The sequence below is a fragment of the Vombatus ursinus genome, unplaced genomic scaffold, assembly GCF_900497805.2.
Source record: "Vombatus ursinus unplaced genomic scaffold, bare-nosed wombat genome assembly UNPS02009132.1, whole genome shotgun sequence".
Lineage (NCBI taxonomy): Eukaryota > Metazoa > Chordata > Mammalia > Diprotodontia > Vombatidae > Vombatus > Vombatus ursinus.
In genome coordinates this window covers 14,445,589-14,462,005 of record NW_020948910.1, presented here as the reverse complement: position 1 = coordinate 14,462,005, position 16,417 = coordinate 14,445,589, and the positions used below count along the sequence as shown (strand labels likewise).

General features: G+C 39.3%; 1 protein-coding gene across 5 annotated transcripts in view; it reads left to right on the top strand.

The window, feature by feature from the left end:
• Window positions 1-4,785: 4,785 nt before the first annotated feature.
• MYB (MYB proto-oncogene, transcription factor) overlaps window positions 4,786-16,417 on the top strand; it is a 38,013-nt gene continuing 26,381 nt past the window's right edge. For 4 of the 5 annotated variants that reach the window (XM_027850695.1, XM_027850697.1, XM_027850694.1 and 1 more), the window contains exons 1-6: window positions 4,786-4,938; window positions 10,433-10,550; window positions 11,803-11,874; window positions 13,098-13,190; window positions 13,435-13,655; window positions 15,529-15,763. In XM_027850695.1, coding sequence (XP_027706496.1) covers window positions 4,916-4,938; window positions 10,433-10,550; window positions 11,803-11,874; window positions 13,098-13,190; window positions 13,435-13,655; window positions 15,529-15,763 — 762 coding nt within the window. In that variant the 5' untranslated portion in view covers window positions 4,786-4,915. The remainder of the gene's footprint in view (window positions 4,939-10,432; window positions 10,551-11,802; window positions 11,875-13,097; window positions 13,191-13,434; window positions 13,656-15,528; window positions 15,764-16,417) is intronic. The other variant, XM_027850696.1, reaches the window with a different exon arrangement.

The window sequence follows — 16,417 nt, the reverse complement described above, 5'->3', positions numbered from 1 at the left end:
GGACAAGTCACCTAAGCCTGTTTGCCTCAGTTTCCTCATCTATAAAATGAGCTGGAAAGGAAATAGCAAATCACTCCAATATCTCTACCAAGAAAACCCCAAATGGGTTCATGAAGAGTTGGACACAACTGACGTGACTCAACAACAACAACAGGTTCCATGGGGATTCAAAACACATGAAATAATAATGACAATAGTAGTTAGCATTTATATAGAGTTTTCAAAAGGTTTACAAAGCACTTTACAGGTGATCTAATTTTAATCCTCACAACAATCCTTTAGGATTCAAACTCAGGTCTTCTTGATTTCAAGGTTAGTGCTATCAAACTGCTACAATTCATTTGGGGGTGGGTGAGGGAGAGACATTCAAAAACCCTAGGTACAAGAGTAAATGAATACTCTAAAGTGAGTACTCCTAAATATATTCAAGGGCTGAGGAAATGTGAAATAAAATGACCAGGGAAGACTTTTCAGAGATGAATCTATTTGTGGGGCCTTGAGTATTAGACTAAGGCAGGGGGTGGAGAACTTTCGGCCTCCAGGCCACATGTGGCCTCGAGGCCGAAAGTTCCCCACCCTTGGACTAAGATGGTATAATTTTAGCTCAAAGAGCATATGGAACTCCTGAAAGTTCTTGATTAGGAGGATACAATGCTGGACATAGAGCTTTCAAAAGCTAAGATCTGGGCAAACTGGAGTCGGAAAAGATTGGAGACATGGAAATCACCTGAAGGATGGTATAAATTGAAGAAGTACGAGGCTGTGATGCTCTGTACTATGATAGTGATATACTATACTATATGGAAACATAAGGCCTGACTCCAAGAGATATTTGAAGGGAAAGATTTCTAGGATATATTCTCTGAATATGTGAGAAGTATTGCTCCATGAAGCAGCATCATGGGCACACTTAGATGCATCAGGCCTACTGGGTTAAAATGGTTAGCATGAAAGGTTGAAGTCATTCCCTAACATGAGGTGATTATGAATTTCAATTATACAGACCATATATATTCTCCTTTACCAGAGATGATCAAAAGTTGTCAATATTTATATTAGTTCTCATAATCAGTCTCCACTTCTATCTGTTTCAAATGGGGTGGAGTTGGAAGTGATAGAGCTAGGAAGGAAATATATAAGCATATAGGTTTTGGTCTGCTGCCATCTTTGGCAATATTCATTCATCTTTGATATACTTGCACTAGTTAGTGACTCATACAGAATTACAAAACAATCAGTGGCAAAAGTGTTATGAACCTAGACATTCAACATCTCTTCTTTTCTTTTATCATTCCTGAATGGCTAGAGTGAAACAGAGCCTTACCTCCTCCATGTGCGCATATGTGAGGACACAGAGAGATGGAATCAGAGAGAGGAAGAGAGGGGAAAAAAGGAGAGAGGGAAGGGGAAAGAGAGACAGACAGACAGAGACACACACAGAGACAGACAGAGAAACACAGAGAGAGAGAGAAAGAGAGAGAGAGAAGAACTAGAAACTCCCAACACCCCCAGTTCGTTGGCAGCATCTCTCTATAGATTTGGAGGTGAATTGGGAAAGTTAATGATCCTGAATAAACAGTCTGGAGGAGGTGGAAAGGAGACAAAGGTAGAAAGGGAAGTCTGGGCTGGTTATCCCTTCAACCTAGCTAATGGCAAGCAGCCACCCGCTCCTTTAAGCAAGTCATTTTCCTGTCCTATAAAGCATAAAGTAAATAACAGGGTTTTTTCCCCCTTAAGGCAAAACAAAATTTAGAATTAGCAAGTAGGCATTCAAGGAAATAATTATTTATTCTTGTTTTTCTCCTCTAAAAAATATTTGTAGGTAATTTAAATATGCTATTAGTAAGAAGTCTGAATGAGAGGCAACCCATCATCCAGTGTATAGTGGGCCCACCTGAACTAAAAATCTGCCTCTGATAAATACTAGCTAAGTGACCACAGACAAGTCACTTAATCTCTCAGGGTCCCAAGCAATTTTCTAAGATTATGAACTACATATCAGTGACTTCTGGACCCCTAAACACAGGAAACATTTTGCTCTGTGTGTGTGTGTGTATGTGTATGTGTGTACACACATACACACACACATATATATATACATACATACATATATTCTCTCATTTTTTTTATGAACAGACCAATCTAATTGTATGCAAAAGCATAAGGACTGGACAATAAGGACATCCCAGATGTGGAAAACTTCTTCTAACACAGCACCTGTTCTGCACACACACACACACACACACACACACACATATACATACATACATACATATATTCTCTCAATTTTTTTATGAACAGACCAATCTAATTGTATACAAAAGCATAAGGACTGGACAATAAGGACATCCCAGATGTGGAAAACTTCTTCTAACACAGCACCTGTTCTGCAATTAATAATCTTAGAGACTCAAATTTCCAGGTTAAATGACTTACTCAGGGTCATACAGTAAGTACTTGGCCTCAGGATTTCAAGACTCTAAAGTCAGCCAACACCTTTACAACAATGTACATAAAATTCAATTTTAATTGTATAGTTACATGAATGGATGGCATTTTATTTTACATGGAAGATATTGTGTATGATAAAACCATAAATTATATACTCAAAGCTAAAAAAAAACCAAACCCCAAAATGTTACTCTGCCCACCTCCATTCCCTCAAAAGAATAAATACATTTGGAGACAATGTACAGAAAGAATAAGTTCCACCAAAGGAATAAAATGCAAACATTAGATCTTTCTACTATTAGTGTTTTAAGAGTGGTACATAAGTTCCACTTAACTAAGAATCTTAGAGAAGAGGTTGTGAATTCAATTTCAGCATGGCCAGGGTTTCATTCAGTGCCAAAGAAGCTTAGTATTTTGGGGAACATGCCAGCCAATTAGATTCCTAAAGCCCAATATTGTGATTACTTTAGGTGTACTTTCCAGATGTTTATTTTAGGTGTTTGCTCTGTGTTTTTATTGGTTTTAGGTGAAGGAAGAGAAAGGGTTTCTTTTTTATTGTGGAATCTAGAAATAAATATTGATTTTTAAAACATTATGTTTGGGAGTGACTTACTTTTGAGAGCTTGTAAAACGGAAAGCATTCCTGATAACTTTGTTTCATTGTCGGAATAAAGGAAAGAGCTAAGACTTTACCAGCAGCTAGAGCCAGACTCTTTGATGAAAGGTTAAAAACTATATAGCAAAGCTAAAGAAACAAAGTTTAAAGCTGCAGATAAAGGTAAGAAACTTTGCATGTTTCACCATTTTTCAAAATTATGACTCATTTTAGTAAAAAAAAAATGTTTTTTGAGCTAAGTTTGAACTGCTGGAGCAGATCGGACACCCACAAACTCAGTAACAGCCTCGGGCTCCTATGAGATAAAAGGAAAAATAAACTTGGGTATGAGAGAAAGAAAAAAAAATCCCTAATGAGACTAGCTTATAAACGGAAGTAAAACCAAAACTCCCCTGAAATCCCCCAATCAGCAATCCTTGTAAATTAATAATTCATCCTTTTCCTCAGCTTTTTTTGGCGGCCTCTTGTTAGATAAGAATGATTGTCTCGATTTCCATCTTTTAAAGGAGGCTGATTTCATCGGCTGCCTCCTTCAGTGTCACGAAATGCATATCCAAATGCATGTCCAAATGTTTTCACCTTTCGAAGCCGTCTGTGCAAATGCGGTGCTTTCTGACTACTCCACACGTGCATGCTGTTTGGTGGGGTCATGTATTTGTAATCGTGTGCATTTCTGCAGGTGTGCAGTGGCAAACATGCGCTGCTACATGCTACCGAAATGTGCCTAGATGTGTGAATGTATTCTGCCTCCCTTGGCAGGGTTGGGATGGGGCGGTGTATGTGTGAATGAGTGTAAAGGGTATAGAACACTGGCTGGGATTATAACATGTGACTACGTGTGGGTGGTGTGGTGTGTCAGGTTGCATGATCGGTGCATGTGAATGAGGGCACCGAAGGAACTGTGATGTGCGTAGGGGTGAAGGAAGGGTGATTCTGGGAGCAGTTCCCCACCCTGTTTGCAATTTAGGGGAGTCTTTGCCATTGGCACTTTGAATAGAGAATAGTGTTTTCAAAAACTGACAATATGGAAACCTCTTAAGAAACAGCTCTTTGAAACCTAACAGGCAAAAATCCTCTATCCTCAGAGGGAGGGCTGACACTTAAAACATGCCTAAAAAGCTAATTCCAAATGAGGGATTTTCCCCGCTAGTTCCCCCAAGTCCCAACCTTTCCCCCCCTCACCCACTACCAAGAGTCAGACTCCGGGGGCAAGCTCTGGTTCCTAGTGACTGGGAACCGTAAGGGAGGTGGGGGCATGGGAGGAGAAGGAATCAGCGGGACTTGCTCCGGGCAGAGAGCGTAGCAGCCGCCCAGAGCGGGGTTTGTGCTAGAAAAGGCGCCTGTCCTCCTTCCCCCGCCACCTCCCCCTCCCCCTTCCCAGTTCTTGCTCCCCGCCTTTGCGCGCTGCCTGGGGCCGCCGAGGCGGGCAGAGAGCTCCAGAGCCAGTGTGAGGGGCAGAATGGAAGCAGTCGCTCCACCAGCAGGAGCGGGAGCAGGGGGAGTAGGAGCAGCAGCAGCAGCAGCAGCAGCAACAGCAGAGACCTGCAAGCAGAGGCGGGGGTGGGGGTGGAGGGGGGGGTTAGGACGCGTGCGCACTGCAGGGGCGCCAGATTTGGCGGGAGGGGGAGTGTCCAAAAGCTCTTTGTTTGATGGCATCTCTGTTTACAGAGTTTACTCTTTAATATCAACCTGTTTCCTCCTCCTCCTCCTCAATCTCCTCCTCCTCCTCCTTCTCCTGAGAAACTTCATTCGGGTGGTGTGGAGCTCCATTAAGCAGCCGGTGAAGGCAGGGGCAGCCCCCCTCCCCATCCAGTCCCGGCTTCCCGGTGCTAAGTGCCTAGCAGCAGAATGGCCAGGAGACCCAGGCACAGGTAACTTGGAAGAAGTCCCCGAGTGAGCAGCATGAGTGCGCGAGCTTGTGTGTGGTGAGTGTGTGTTTGGAAGAGAGTGTATTTAACAGCCTGTGGGTGAGGTTCTTGCAAGAGTAGCAGGGAACTCGGTGCTTCGCTCAGGGACTGTCAGTCGGTGCAAAGAAACTGAAGCCCTAATTCTGCAAAGAAGCTGGAAAAGCAAATGAATGGAAGTATGGAAAAGAGAAATGTATCAAGATGTTGGGAAGGACTCCTTGCGATCCCTTTCGAAGTTGCACAGGGAGGAATTTTTCTTTACAAAAAAAAAAAGCAATCAAATTATCTTCAAACTGGCATAATCTAGCACACCAACACCTAGGATTTTCCAGATGATTTACTAAATTCAGCGGGTGTCTGCGAGTTAGTTTCCACATAATTGCTGGATGCACTAAGATGTGTTTGGACTTGGATGAGTAGAGCATATGGCAGATATAAAAAAAATGTCGGACTTGTTTAGTAGCTGCAGGTAGTTCATTTAAATTTCATTCATTCTTTGTGGAGGTGAAAGATAGTGTCAGCTGACAGGCAGCAGGAAAAAAAGACGATTTTAGGGGCAGAAGAAAAAGGCTTTTATGTTTTCAGATCTTTCCTCTTTGATTCCATTCAACCCCTGGTTTTGATGCCCCTTTAGTCGCTATTCTTGGGAAGGCTTTTATTTTTAATGGAAACTGCACACACACACACACACACACGCGCACGCACGCACACACGCACATCGCCGGCAGCACTCGGCACACATCACATCCCTGGCTAGCCAGAGCTCTCATTTCCAAGGATGATGTGATGAAAACTGTTTAGCCTTTGGCCTGAGGCAGGGGAAGGGGCGATAGTATTATAGGCTTGGGAGTCTTGTCAGGAACTGTCACTTGCTTCCTTCCTGCAGCTTCCCAATTTCTGCAACTCTGGGGACCCAGGTGTCCCAGACTTTAGGCACAGGAACGAATGGACGAGTTATTGTTAAACTACGAGCTAACTTGCTGTAGCCTTTTTAAAGTCTTTCTCGGGGGTGGCGTGCAGCCAGCACTAAAAAAAGAGAGAGACAGAGACAGAGAGGAGAGGAAACGCCTCGTGGTTGCTGCTGCTATGGAACAGAGATACCATCCTGGATCCTACCCACCCACCCTCCCCTTCCTGAATGATCCTGGGAGTTGTAGCTCACACACGTGGACTGTGCTCCAGGCTCCCTTCTACTCAGCCTCTCTTTCCAGCTACTGAAGCCTTCTGCTCACTGGGGTTGTGACTAGGGGCTAGACAATGTGTGTAGAAGCCTATTGTAGAAGTGTGTAGAAACCTCCCGCTGAAGAGGTGGGAAACCTCTCCCCTCTCCTTTTTCCTTTGGGTTTTATTTTTGGAGAATTGTTTTCTTTTTTCCTTCTTTTTTCCTTCTTCTTTTTTCTTTTCTTTAAGACCGCTGTAGGTGTTTCGAAGTTGGAAAGTGAGTGGGTGTAGGAACTCAATCTTGAGAGCCGATCATATCAAGTATGTTCCTAGGTCAGGGGTGCGGTGAGGAAGAGAGGGGAGGAGAGGACTTGGAGTGACCCTGTGGCGGAGAGAGGCACGGGGAGAACTGCAACCTGCGCCTCTGCCTCCCTGGGGCGAGAACTAAGACTGGAATCCAGAACTGTCCAGGGAAAGAACTGTGGAGAGAAGAAATGGGAGGAAAGGCGAAAGGCAGGGGAGGGAGCATTGGAGTTCTGAGGGTTTCCGTTCTCTCCTTCCTCCTCCCCCTCCCCCCGCCCCTTCCCATTTCGTTTTGTTTTAGTTTAAGGCAAATTGGAGTAGCTTTTTTTCTGAACTCATTTGAGAGGAGTAAAGGGACGGAGAGGAAAGGAAAGGGGGGGGGGAGGACAATTGGCGCAAGGGCGCTCTGAGGAATGCTCTATTGTGGGGTAAATGAAGTAAGTGCGCCCAGGTCTCCTTGACCTCCTCCGGGCGCGCGGGACGCCTGGAAGGTGGCGACACTGCCTCAGGTCCTTTGAGGTCCCCCAGGTAGCAGAGCTGGGAGGGAAGGCAAAGGGGGAGGAGAGGCAGCCAGGGGAGGGGTAGGGAGGAGCACGAAGCGGAATCAACTAAGTAGAGTGAAGAAGAGAAAACGGGCGGGCTGCGGAAGGGACTTGGGAGCTACTAATTCATCAGGTCCGCCAAAGGAGTCTGACCCCCATTTCTAGAATCACGGTAGCGGCCACAAGTCACTTCTTCCTGTTCCCCTCCCTCTTTCTACCTCTACCCCCACCCCTCTTTTTTATGGTATGGTTTCACGGTTTGTTTCCTTGACAGAATGTCATATTCATAGTTGTATAGCCTTGTAACCGCACTTCGGGCTAGCAGGTGGGGAACCTTGTGCATTAACCCTTTCAGGGGGCCTTTGAAAGTACTCTCTGCCTGCCAGTTGGTTCTAAGATCTTGTCAAGTAGATAAGGGGAGGGGGGGAGAGTTATTTCAGGTTCTTAGTAGAAATTAATCATGCTGCAGATGCATGCTCCAGAACATCTCTCAGAGCAAGGAGATGGCTGCAAGATGTCAATTTAGTACAGCCATTCCTCTTAGGCTTCATCTCTTTTAGGGCTACTGTCTTTCTGAGGAAGCTGATTTTAAGGGCAGCCAAGACTCCGAGCTCAGAGATCATCTAGCCCAATCGGCCCATTTCAGATGGGGAGATAAAAACCCAAGGAGGGGAAGTGATTTGCCCAAATTCACACACCTAATGAGGATTTGAACCCAGGACTTCTCTTTTAAAATCCAGCATCCTTTCCACTGCATCATGCTGCCTCTCAAGGGCATTCTAGGTTTATCACCAGAGAGTTCAACCAAGCCGAGGAATTTCTTCATATAGTTTCCTCCCCCCTCCCATACCAACTTGGTTTTCGCAGTCACTTCTAATTCTAATTTGTTGCAGGTGAATTCTGTATGCAGAATTATGCAATATTAGAGTTGGGTGGGACCTTAGAGATTATTTAGAAGAAAACCAATTTTACAGATGAAGAAACTGAGGCACTAAGCGCTAAAATGACTTGTCTAAGGTCACATGACCTTTTAGTGGTAGAACAACTCAGGTGTCTAACTGGTAATCCACTGTTTTTTTTTCACAGCACCCTTCTATCTCTCCTCATGGTTGCCCCCACTGGGCAGCTTAGGGTGTATTTACTTATTATCTGGGTGCTTTTTTTCCCAAGGGAGAAGGGTATTTATGCTTATTTTTTAGCTTGACAAGAAAGGCCCTGAGTTCTGAAAACTGAATTCTTAGGTCCAAACAAACTGGAGGAGAAAGTTAAGACATGAAGTTGCTTAGATTGTAATGCTTTCAAATTACCTTGGTCATTTTAATTGTGCATGAATTTTGTCACAAGTACTAGGTAGGAATGGTGAGTGGCAGCAAAGAATAAAAGTTTGAGGTCATGGTCTGGACCTGTGAATTCCTGATTGTTGATCCTTAGTTTCCATAACACCATAGATTTAGAGCTAGAAGGGATCTGAGAAGCTATTTAGACAACCACCCCCCCCCTTCCATTTTACAGATGAGGAAATTGAAGCCCACAGAGATTAAGAGACTGCCTAAGATAAACTATATAATAGAGCTAGAACTTAGGTCCTATGACTTCAAGTTTAGTGCTTTATTCAGGATCCCATCAAGTATTTAAATAATTTTTTTTTTGTTTAGTGTACATAAATTGTTATGTTTTATATGAAAGGAATACAATTATAATTAACATCTATTGAGTTCCAACAATGTACTAGGAGCAGCATTAAGAGTGATCAATTGTACTTCAGTAGACTTTTTTTCTTCTTTCTCAGTTTATTTGTTTTGTGGTAGCATTTAAAGTTAAATCATACGTTTCTTGTCTGTCACCTTGAATGCTGATCTTGAGTTTTGGGTTTTGTTTTGTTTTGTTTTGTTTTTGCCAGAAAAAGGGAAAATGAGAACCTCAAATTTTGGAAAACACTACATTAGCTTGAATTATAGTGGCAGTATTCACTCATATTTTTGTTTAACAACACAAACATTTGTGTTGATGCAAAGTCTCATTTTTGTAATTTGCAGTGTTGCTTTATAGAATCATCCTTTACTAGTCCCTGCCTGGTGTAGTTTTCTTTTTCCTGATACCATAAATGCTATCAATTTACTGAGGTATGTGAAATAGTGTATTTTTTTCTTACTCCTTAAGGTTTTAAAACAAAAATATTAGCCAGAAAAGCCTAAAAGTATTCTATAATTACAAAAATACAAAGAGAATCAATGTGGTGTAGTAAAGACCATTAGAGTTGGAGTCAATAATTCAGTTGGGATTGAATCTTGGCTTTAAAATGTATTTGCTGGGTCACCATAGGCAAGTCACTTCACCTCTCTCTGAGCTTTGGTTTCACAGTCAGTACAATGGATATATAATCATATATTAGCTAATGTATTATTATATATTAATATATCCACCTCACAGGGTTGTTGTGAGGAAAGCGCTTTATATGAATGTGAGCTATTACTACAATCACTTGAGCACATAAATAAACATTAAGTATAGTGTACTTCAAAAGAAATCAGAAATTTTTAATTTTGGTTAACTAGATAAGTTAAGAGGTCCTTTGAAAGCAGTTATAGGTTCCTTTTAAATTTAAAGATTGCCTCTAGGGGAAATCCCTTAGTCATGAATTAGGTGAGTTATAGGGTATCTAAAGTACAATTTGAGGTAGTAATTGTTTAGAAGTAGAAAAGTGTAAGTAGATTCTAAATACTAAGTAGCTTGGTAAATCACTTGGTTACTATAGAAACAATATATTGTAAATTTCCTCACGCTTGACTTTTATGACACGAATCTGGTCAGATTTGGTATTCACATTTATTTATGAAGCAGATTGCTTGTTGGCTGTGTTTTCCTTAGATTTTTAAATTCTAGTCACTCCGATGTTTCCTAATCTTCCAAATCTATAAGTATGACTATAATTACATTATTGACAAGTATTATTACTTGAACCATTTTCCCCCCTTTTAATAAGATGGAGCTCCATTGGAATAAAATAATGGGTTTGTTTATTGTGTTTGAAAAAGTATTCTTTAAGAGATGTGACATATGGGGCTAAAGGAGTTGAGTGTTCACTTATATAAAGGACATGGGCTCTTGTTCTCTTTATTGTCCCAAGCGCTACTTTAAATTTAAACTTCCATTGGTTGAAAGGTTGCCAAATGGGTAATTTGTCACTGATCTAACAGAAACAGCAGGTCTCAACATGTACAGTAATAAGAAAGGTGCCAGTTCTTTGCTTGTATCTGTGGATACCCAAAACAGCAGGACTAGTTCACAATACTTGAACAACAGAATGCAGAACAAAATCTTGTTGTGCAAGTTTCCAAAGTTTTATCTTTATAACCTTTGAAAAGATTGTTGAGAAGTTTGTGTGTGTTTTGCAATTCAGTAATTTAATTCCTCTTGCTCCATCTTATATCTGCTCACATTTATTTCTGTAGCATATATAGTAGTGATGAGGATGAAGAAGATATTGAGATGTATGATCATGACTACGATGGACTACTTCCCAAGACTGGGAAACGTCACTTAGGAAAAACAAGGTGGACCCGAGAGGAGGTAACTGCTGGTTCACTTTATTACCTGATGAAAAGCTAGACTTCATTGAGCCACAAGATAACAGAAATAGGACTAAACTACAGGTGCTTAAATGACTCCAGAAAAAGAGATAGATCACCTCTTGCCATGATGTCAGGCAACCATTCAAAACACTTAGCAATGCAAAAATCTCTGAGAAATATAAGTATATATACCTCTTAACATCCAATAACTAGGAGATAGACACTGTTGCTTCTTGTAAATGAGTTTACTGGAAGCTTGATTTTTCTATTAGTAATAATAGTATTTAAATTTGTCAGGTTTGGTATTCTTGGATAAGAAGTCCATAATTATATTACACCAGGCACTCTGGTTTCATTGCAGTACAGAATGTAGTAACTTCTGTAAATTGTCTTTGTTTTGTTTTATTTAACCTAGTAACTCACATTTCTATGAACACAGGGACTCCAGATAAATAGCTATGCTCCACAGTTGGGGGTGGGGCAGAGAGACTCAGAAAATTCATCTCCTTTATCTATTATGCACTTGCATTTGATTACCCCTAAGAAACATTTATATATTGTATTTAAGAGTTGTTCCTAAAGGTTTAGATCAGTATTGTGCTAATGTTTTAACCCAATGTGAATTTTGTCTATTGTGTTATACTTACAAAAGTATAAAGGCTATCACACTGTTAGAGGTGCAGATTTAGAAAGGGATGAATACCAAAGTCCTGCCTATTTGTGAGACAGATTGCCAGGTGCTGTGATAGTTACCATATTTTGGAATTGGCAACTTTGTTTCAGTTGTAGGTATATTAATCTCCTTTTGCATCCAATGCTTATACCACAGGAATATAATAAAGTTTAAGAAACACAAAATCTTTCATTCCTTAGATGAAAGAGATCCAAATGAGTAATTACATATTTTTTACTTTTTTTTCCTCCTCCCAATTCAATGAGAATTTGTCAAAGTACCTGCTATGTACAAGGTATTCTGCAAGGCAAAAATGAAAAACAGCACAGTCCCTGCCTTCAAAATGCTTATAATCTAATAATTTAAGATATTAGCTATGGTCATAGAAAAAAAATTACAGCAGAATTCACTGTTGAATATCTTTTTTTTTTTGTAATTCTGGAAGATCTGTTACATTTGAGGAGTCTGAGATTTAAAAATAATGTGTATTGTTTATTTTTTTCTTTTTTTCACTTTAACTTAATTACAGCTGTACAACTAATTGCCTGATGAACATTATTTCTTTTGATTGTCTCAGGATGAGAAGCTAAAGAAGCTAGTGGAACAAAATGGAACAGATGATTGGAAAATTATTGCCAATTTTCTGCCTGTGAGTAATCAATTGCTTATACTCTGTAAAAAACAAAGCAAGATATTTTGATAGGCTGTATCACATTCTAATGTGTTCAGTAACATAATAGGTAAATAATTTGGGAGAAACACTTTGATCCATAACTTATTTTTGGTATGGTGCAACATAATATGAAATTTACTGTTAGTTTTCTGAAGGGTACCATTTTGAACAATTTTATTATGTCATATTGTAGTCAAACCACCATCAGGATGATAAGAATATTTTATTTACATGTATCATTCAATTAAACAATGAACATTTATCAACTTTCTACTAATGTGCAAGAAACTTAATGTGCTTGGGATACAAAGGCAAAAATGAAACAGATTTCATCCTCAAGGAGAGTCAGGGTGGTATATCCTATATACAGATAAGTGAATAAAATACATAGGTAGTCATTTCAAGAGGTAGAAAGCACCAACAACTAGGGGTAGGGGATCAAGAATTAAGTAAAACCTTAGTTATTTGGGAGGTAAATCTTGAACTGAGCTTGGAAGGAAGTTCCTTGGCTCCAGAAAACACCCCTAGGACAAATGAGTAGAAGTAGTAGCTAGACAGATTTAAGCTTGATGGAAGGAAGACACATCCTAATAACAGGCATTGTCACAAAGTGGAATGGGGCTTCCCCTGGAGGTGGGGCATACGTCCTCATTGGAGGTCTTCAAGCAGAGTCTGGGTGACTACTTGTCATCTTTATTTAATATGAGGGAATTGTGAAATGACATTGGTGATTTGTTGCATAGTCAATGGTTAATTTAACAATGAAGTACAAATCTCTGGGTTCAGAAGAAAAATTAATTTTAATTAATTATGATGGCTGTCCACAAAGCACACCATTTCTTTTGATTTCTTTAATATCTAGTTAGTCATTGCAGGTGTCTCACTACTGATATAACTACTAGTTACTTAATGTCCAGTTATCATACTGATCAATGTAAGAGAGGTTTTCTTTAGGCTTAACAATTTAGTAACTGTGGATCTGAATTTTAAACTTACTTTTAATTTTTCCTGGTTATTCTTTAGTTGTTTTCTGTATTTAATAAGAATGAGAAAGAATTCCAGTGATGTAATTATGCCTAGAAATGCTGTTGATTTTTCATCTAATATGATTATGCATTAAATTGAGTAAAGAATTAAGTCTTCAGGTACTTTCAAAGTAATATTAAGATTACAGTTTATCTTTATTTCCTTTTATCTAGAATCGGACAGATGTACAGTGCCAGCATCGATGGCAAAAGGTACTAAATCCTGAGCTAATCAAGGGACCTTGGACAAAAGAAGAAGATCAGCGAGTAAGTACCCCCTTTTCTTTCATTTAAATTGTTATATACAACATTTTTCAGTACATTGCTCTAAGTCATAGAACTTGAGATAAAATGTGCCAGTAGGAAATATAGGACACTTTGCCCACATTTCCAGTCAACAAAAACAGTTTTGTAGAAATTTCACTGAAGATATTTCAACACTGCAGAATGATTACCCTGATTAATTCTATAGCACTAACACATCAGGTGATTTTTGTATGTTTATCTGAAGGTGATAGAACTTGTACAGAAATATGGTCCGAAACGTTGGTCTGTTATTGCCAAGCACTTGAAGGGAAGAATTGGAAAACAATGTAGGGAGAGGTGGCACAACCATTTAAATCCAGAAGTTAAGAAAACCTCCTGGACCGAAGAGGAAGACAGAATAATATACCAGGCACACAAGAGACTGGGGAACAGATGGGCAGAAATCGCAAAACTACTGCCGGGACGGTAACATCATCAGATTTATTTATTAAATGGGAAAGGAAAAGGAACGGGTGTTGAGCGTTCTGTTTTAAATACTGGAGAATGGCTTAATTACATAGTGTCAGTCATAAATGTTACATAGCATAAAACAGAAGCATAGACTTCTATATCTGGAAGGGACCTAAGAGGTCATCTAGTACCACATCCTCTTTTTACAGATGAGGAAACTGAGACCCAGACATATTAAGTGACTTTCCCAAGATTACACAACTAGTTATTGGTACAGTCAAGATTTGAACCCAGTTCTCCTGAATACAAGCCTAGAACTTTCACCTTAACATACTTCCAAGGTATTTTCTTTTAGCTACAGTAGCATTTCTATGAATTATTGCTTTGCTTCTAAGTAAATAAGTAGTATTATTCAAGCAACAAAATAAAATTTAAAAGAACTAAACAAAGCAAAAACTTAACTCTTCACTAGGGCAGAAGCAAATTTTACCAGCAAAAAGGATTTATAACAAACCTATTATTTGGAACATAAGATTTCTACCACATGTTAAAATAACTGTGAAGATGGAAGACTTATGAGTATAGAGAACATTGAAATTTCTTCCAAAGCTCCAATTTATATAGCACCCTATGCTGTACAAAGATTTTTCTCATAACAACCCTGTGAAGTATATAGGTAGAAATCATTTTACCTATAGGGAAATTAAGGTGCACAGAGCCTCACAGATGTCTGGTTCAGTGTGGCACAGAACTTCATCCCAGGCTTTCTGACTCCCAAGTTCATTGCTCTTTCCACTACCCCACACTATTAATGGCACTCCCCAATTATTCCTTGCTTTCTGCACTGGGCTGTTTCAGAGACACTTAACAGAGACAACTGAGTAAGGGAAGAGCTGGTGGTGAATATCTCCTAACCCTTGTGCAATAGATTGTTTCTCGTCATTGTACCTGTAGGTTTCCTAAGCTGCATAAACTAGAAGTGGTCCTTAGAGAAGGAAAAAGTCATAGAAAGGTCAGATTATCTCTAAAGTTCCATTTCATCTCTAACATTCTTTGAGTCTAATGAGAAATTGTGTGGCTGTGATGACTTTGATGTGGCAATGCTTTACTGTTAGATGTAGACTTGGCCACCGTGGAAGATCCAGGAGGTATAGGGGAAAGGTGAAGCCTTCTATTCTCTGTGATGAGCAGAGTATGGAGGTAGGCTTTGTTATTGGTCATCACAAATGAAAGGACAATTGAGCTCCCTCTCCCCTTAAAATATCTTCCCACCCCCTCACCAAGACTAATAAAAAGGAAGGCTTCAGACTCTTTGCTACATTCAGAAACTATGATTGCCTGAAAATTATGAAGCATCAACCATATATGTTATACAGTGATACAACAGATTCTATCTTCCTTTACAACTTCTATCCAATTGAAGAACAAGTGTTTTTCCTTTTAAAAAGATGATTTTTACAAATCTCATCTCCAGGGCTGTTGATAAGGAGTCCGCAGTGATCACCATCAATAAATATTTACTGAGGGTCTGTTATGTGTAAAGGTGCTGAATGCTAGACACTGGAATTCAAATGATTAATTTTCTACTATGGCAGAAATTTTCAGAATAATGCCATTTAATACCAATGGGACCACAAATTTATTTGATGAAAATATTCCTTTCTTGAGAAGATAAAATAGCTAATGATTTGTTGAAAGTAATTAGTGGAAGTTGACATCTTAAAAATATGGATATCCAGGTGGTAGGAAGTGAAAAGGATGTCCACTTTGTTACAAAATTAAGAATGGAGCAGAAGGAATGCTTTCTGCAGTTTTTTGTCAATTGGCTTTAATCTGAAAATAAACTTTTGCTTGTAAAATTTTTTTATGTGTATATATTTCTGTGCAGAACTGATAATGCTATCAAGAACCACTGGAATTCTACAATGCGTCGAAAGGTTGAGCAAGAAGGTTATCTTCAGGAGTCTCCTAAGGCCAACCAACCAACAGTAGCCACAAGTTTTCAGAAGAACAATCATTTAATGGGTTTTGCCCACACGCCACCTTCTGCACAGCTCCCATCAACTGCCCAGGCCCCAGTTAGCAACGACTACTCCTATTATCATATCTCTGAAACACAAAATGTAAGCAGTAGAAAAAGCTAGTTTGTAAGAGCAATAATCATTTTACCTCCAATGAATACTATTGTAGTTGTATAATATAGTTTATTTTAAAACATTTATTGAGGTATTTTATTATCATATAATATTCATTTCTTCTTCTCCCCTACCCCTCAGTGATGTACCTTACTTTTTAAAAACACTTGCTTGTATGTTCTGTCATTTGATTTTCATAAGAATCTTTTGAATGAGGTAGGGCAAATAAAATTATCATCCTCATTTTTTTAAAATGTGAAACTAAGAGTTTAAGTACTTTGCCCGTGGTCATACAACTAACAATGAAAGGAGCTGCCTAGAACCCATGCCTGAAGATTTATGTTCTAATTGCGCTCACCACACTAAACTTGCTGTTAACTCTCTTATTTAACATAAAATATACTAATCAAGAAAATTAATGATGAATTAATATAACATTTTCTAAAGGGATGCTCACTTGACTTTCTGAAATTTCACCAAGAAAAAAAAGTATGCTTTTAGAGATTCTTTGTTAATGATAGGACAGTAATGTCTGAAACCTTCCAATTTTTTTCTCTCTCTAGGATTTATGGAGCTCCCTCCCCTTTGATGAATATTGATTTTTAGGGAAATAAGTGATTGATAATGGGTAGAAAAAGAAAC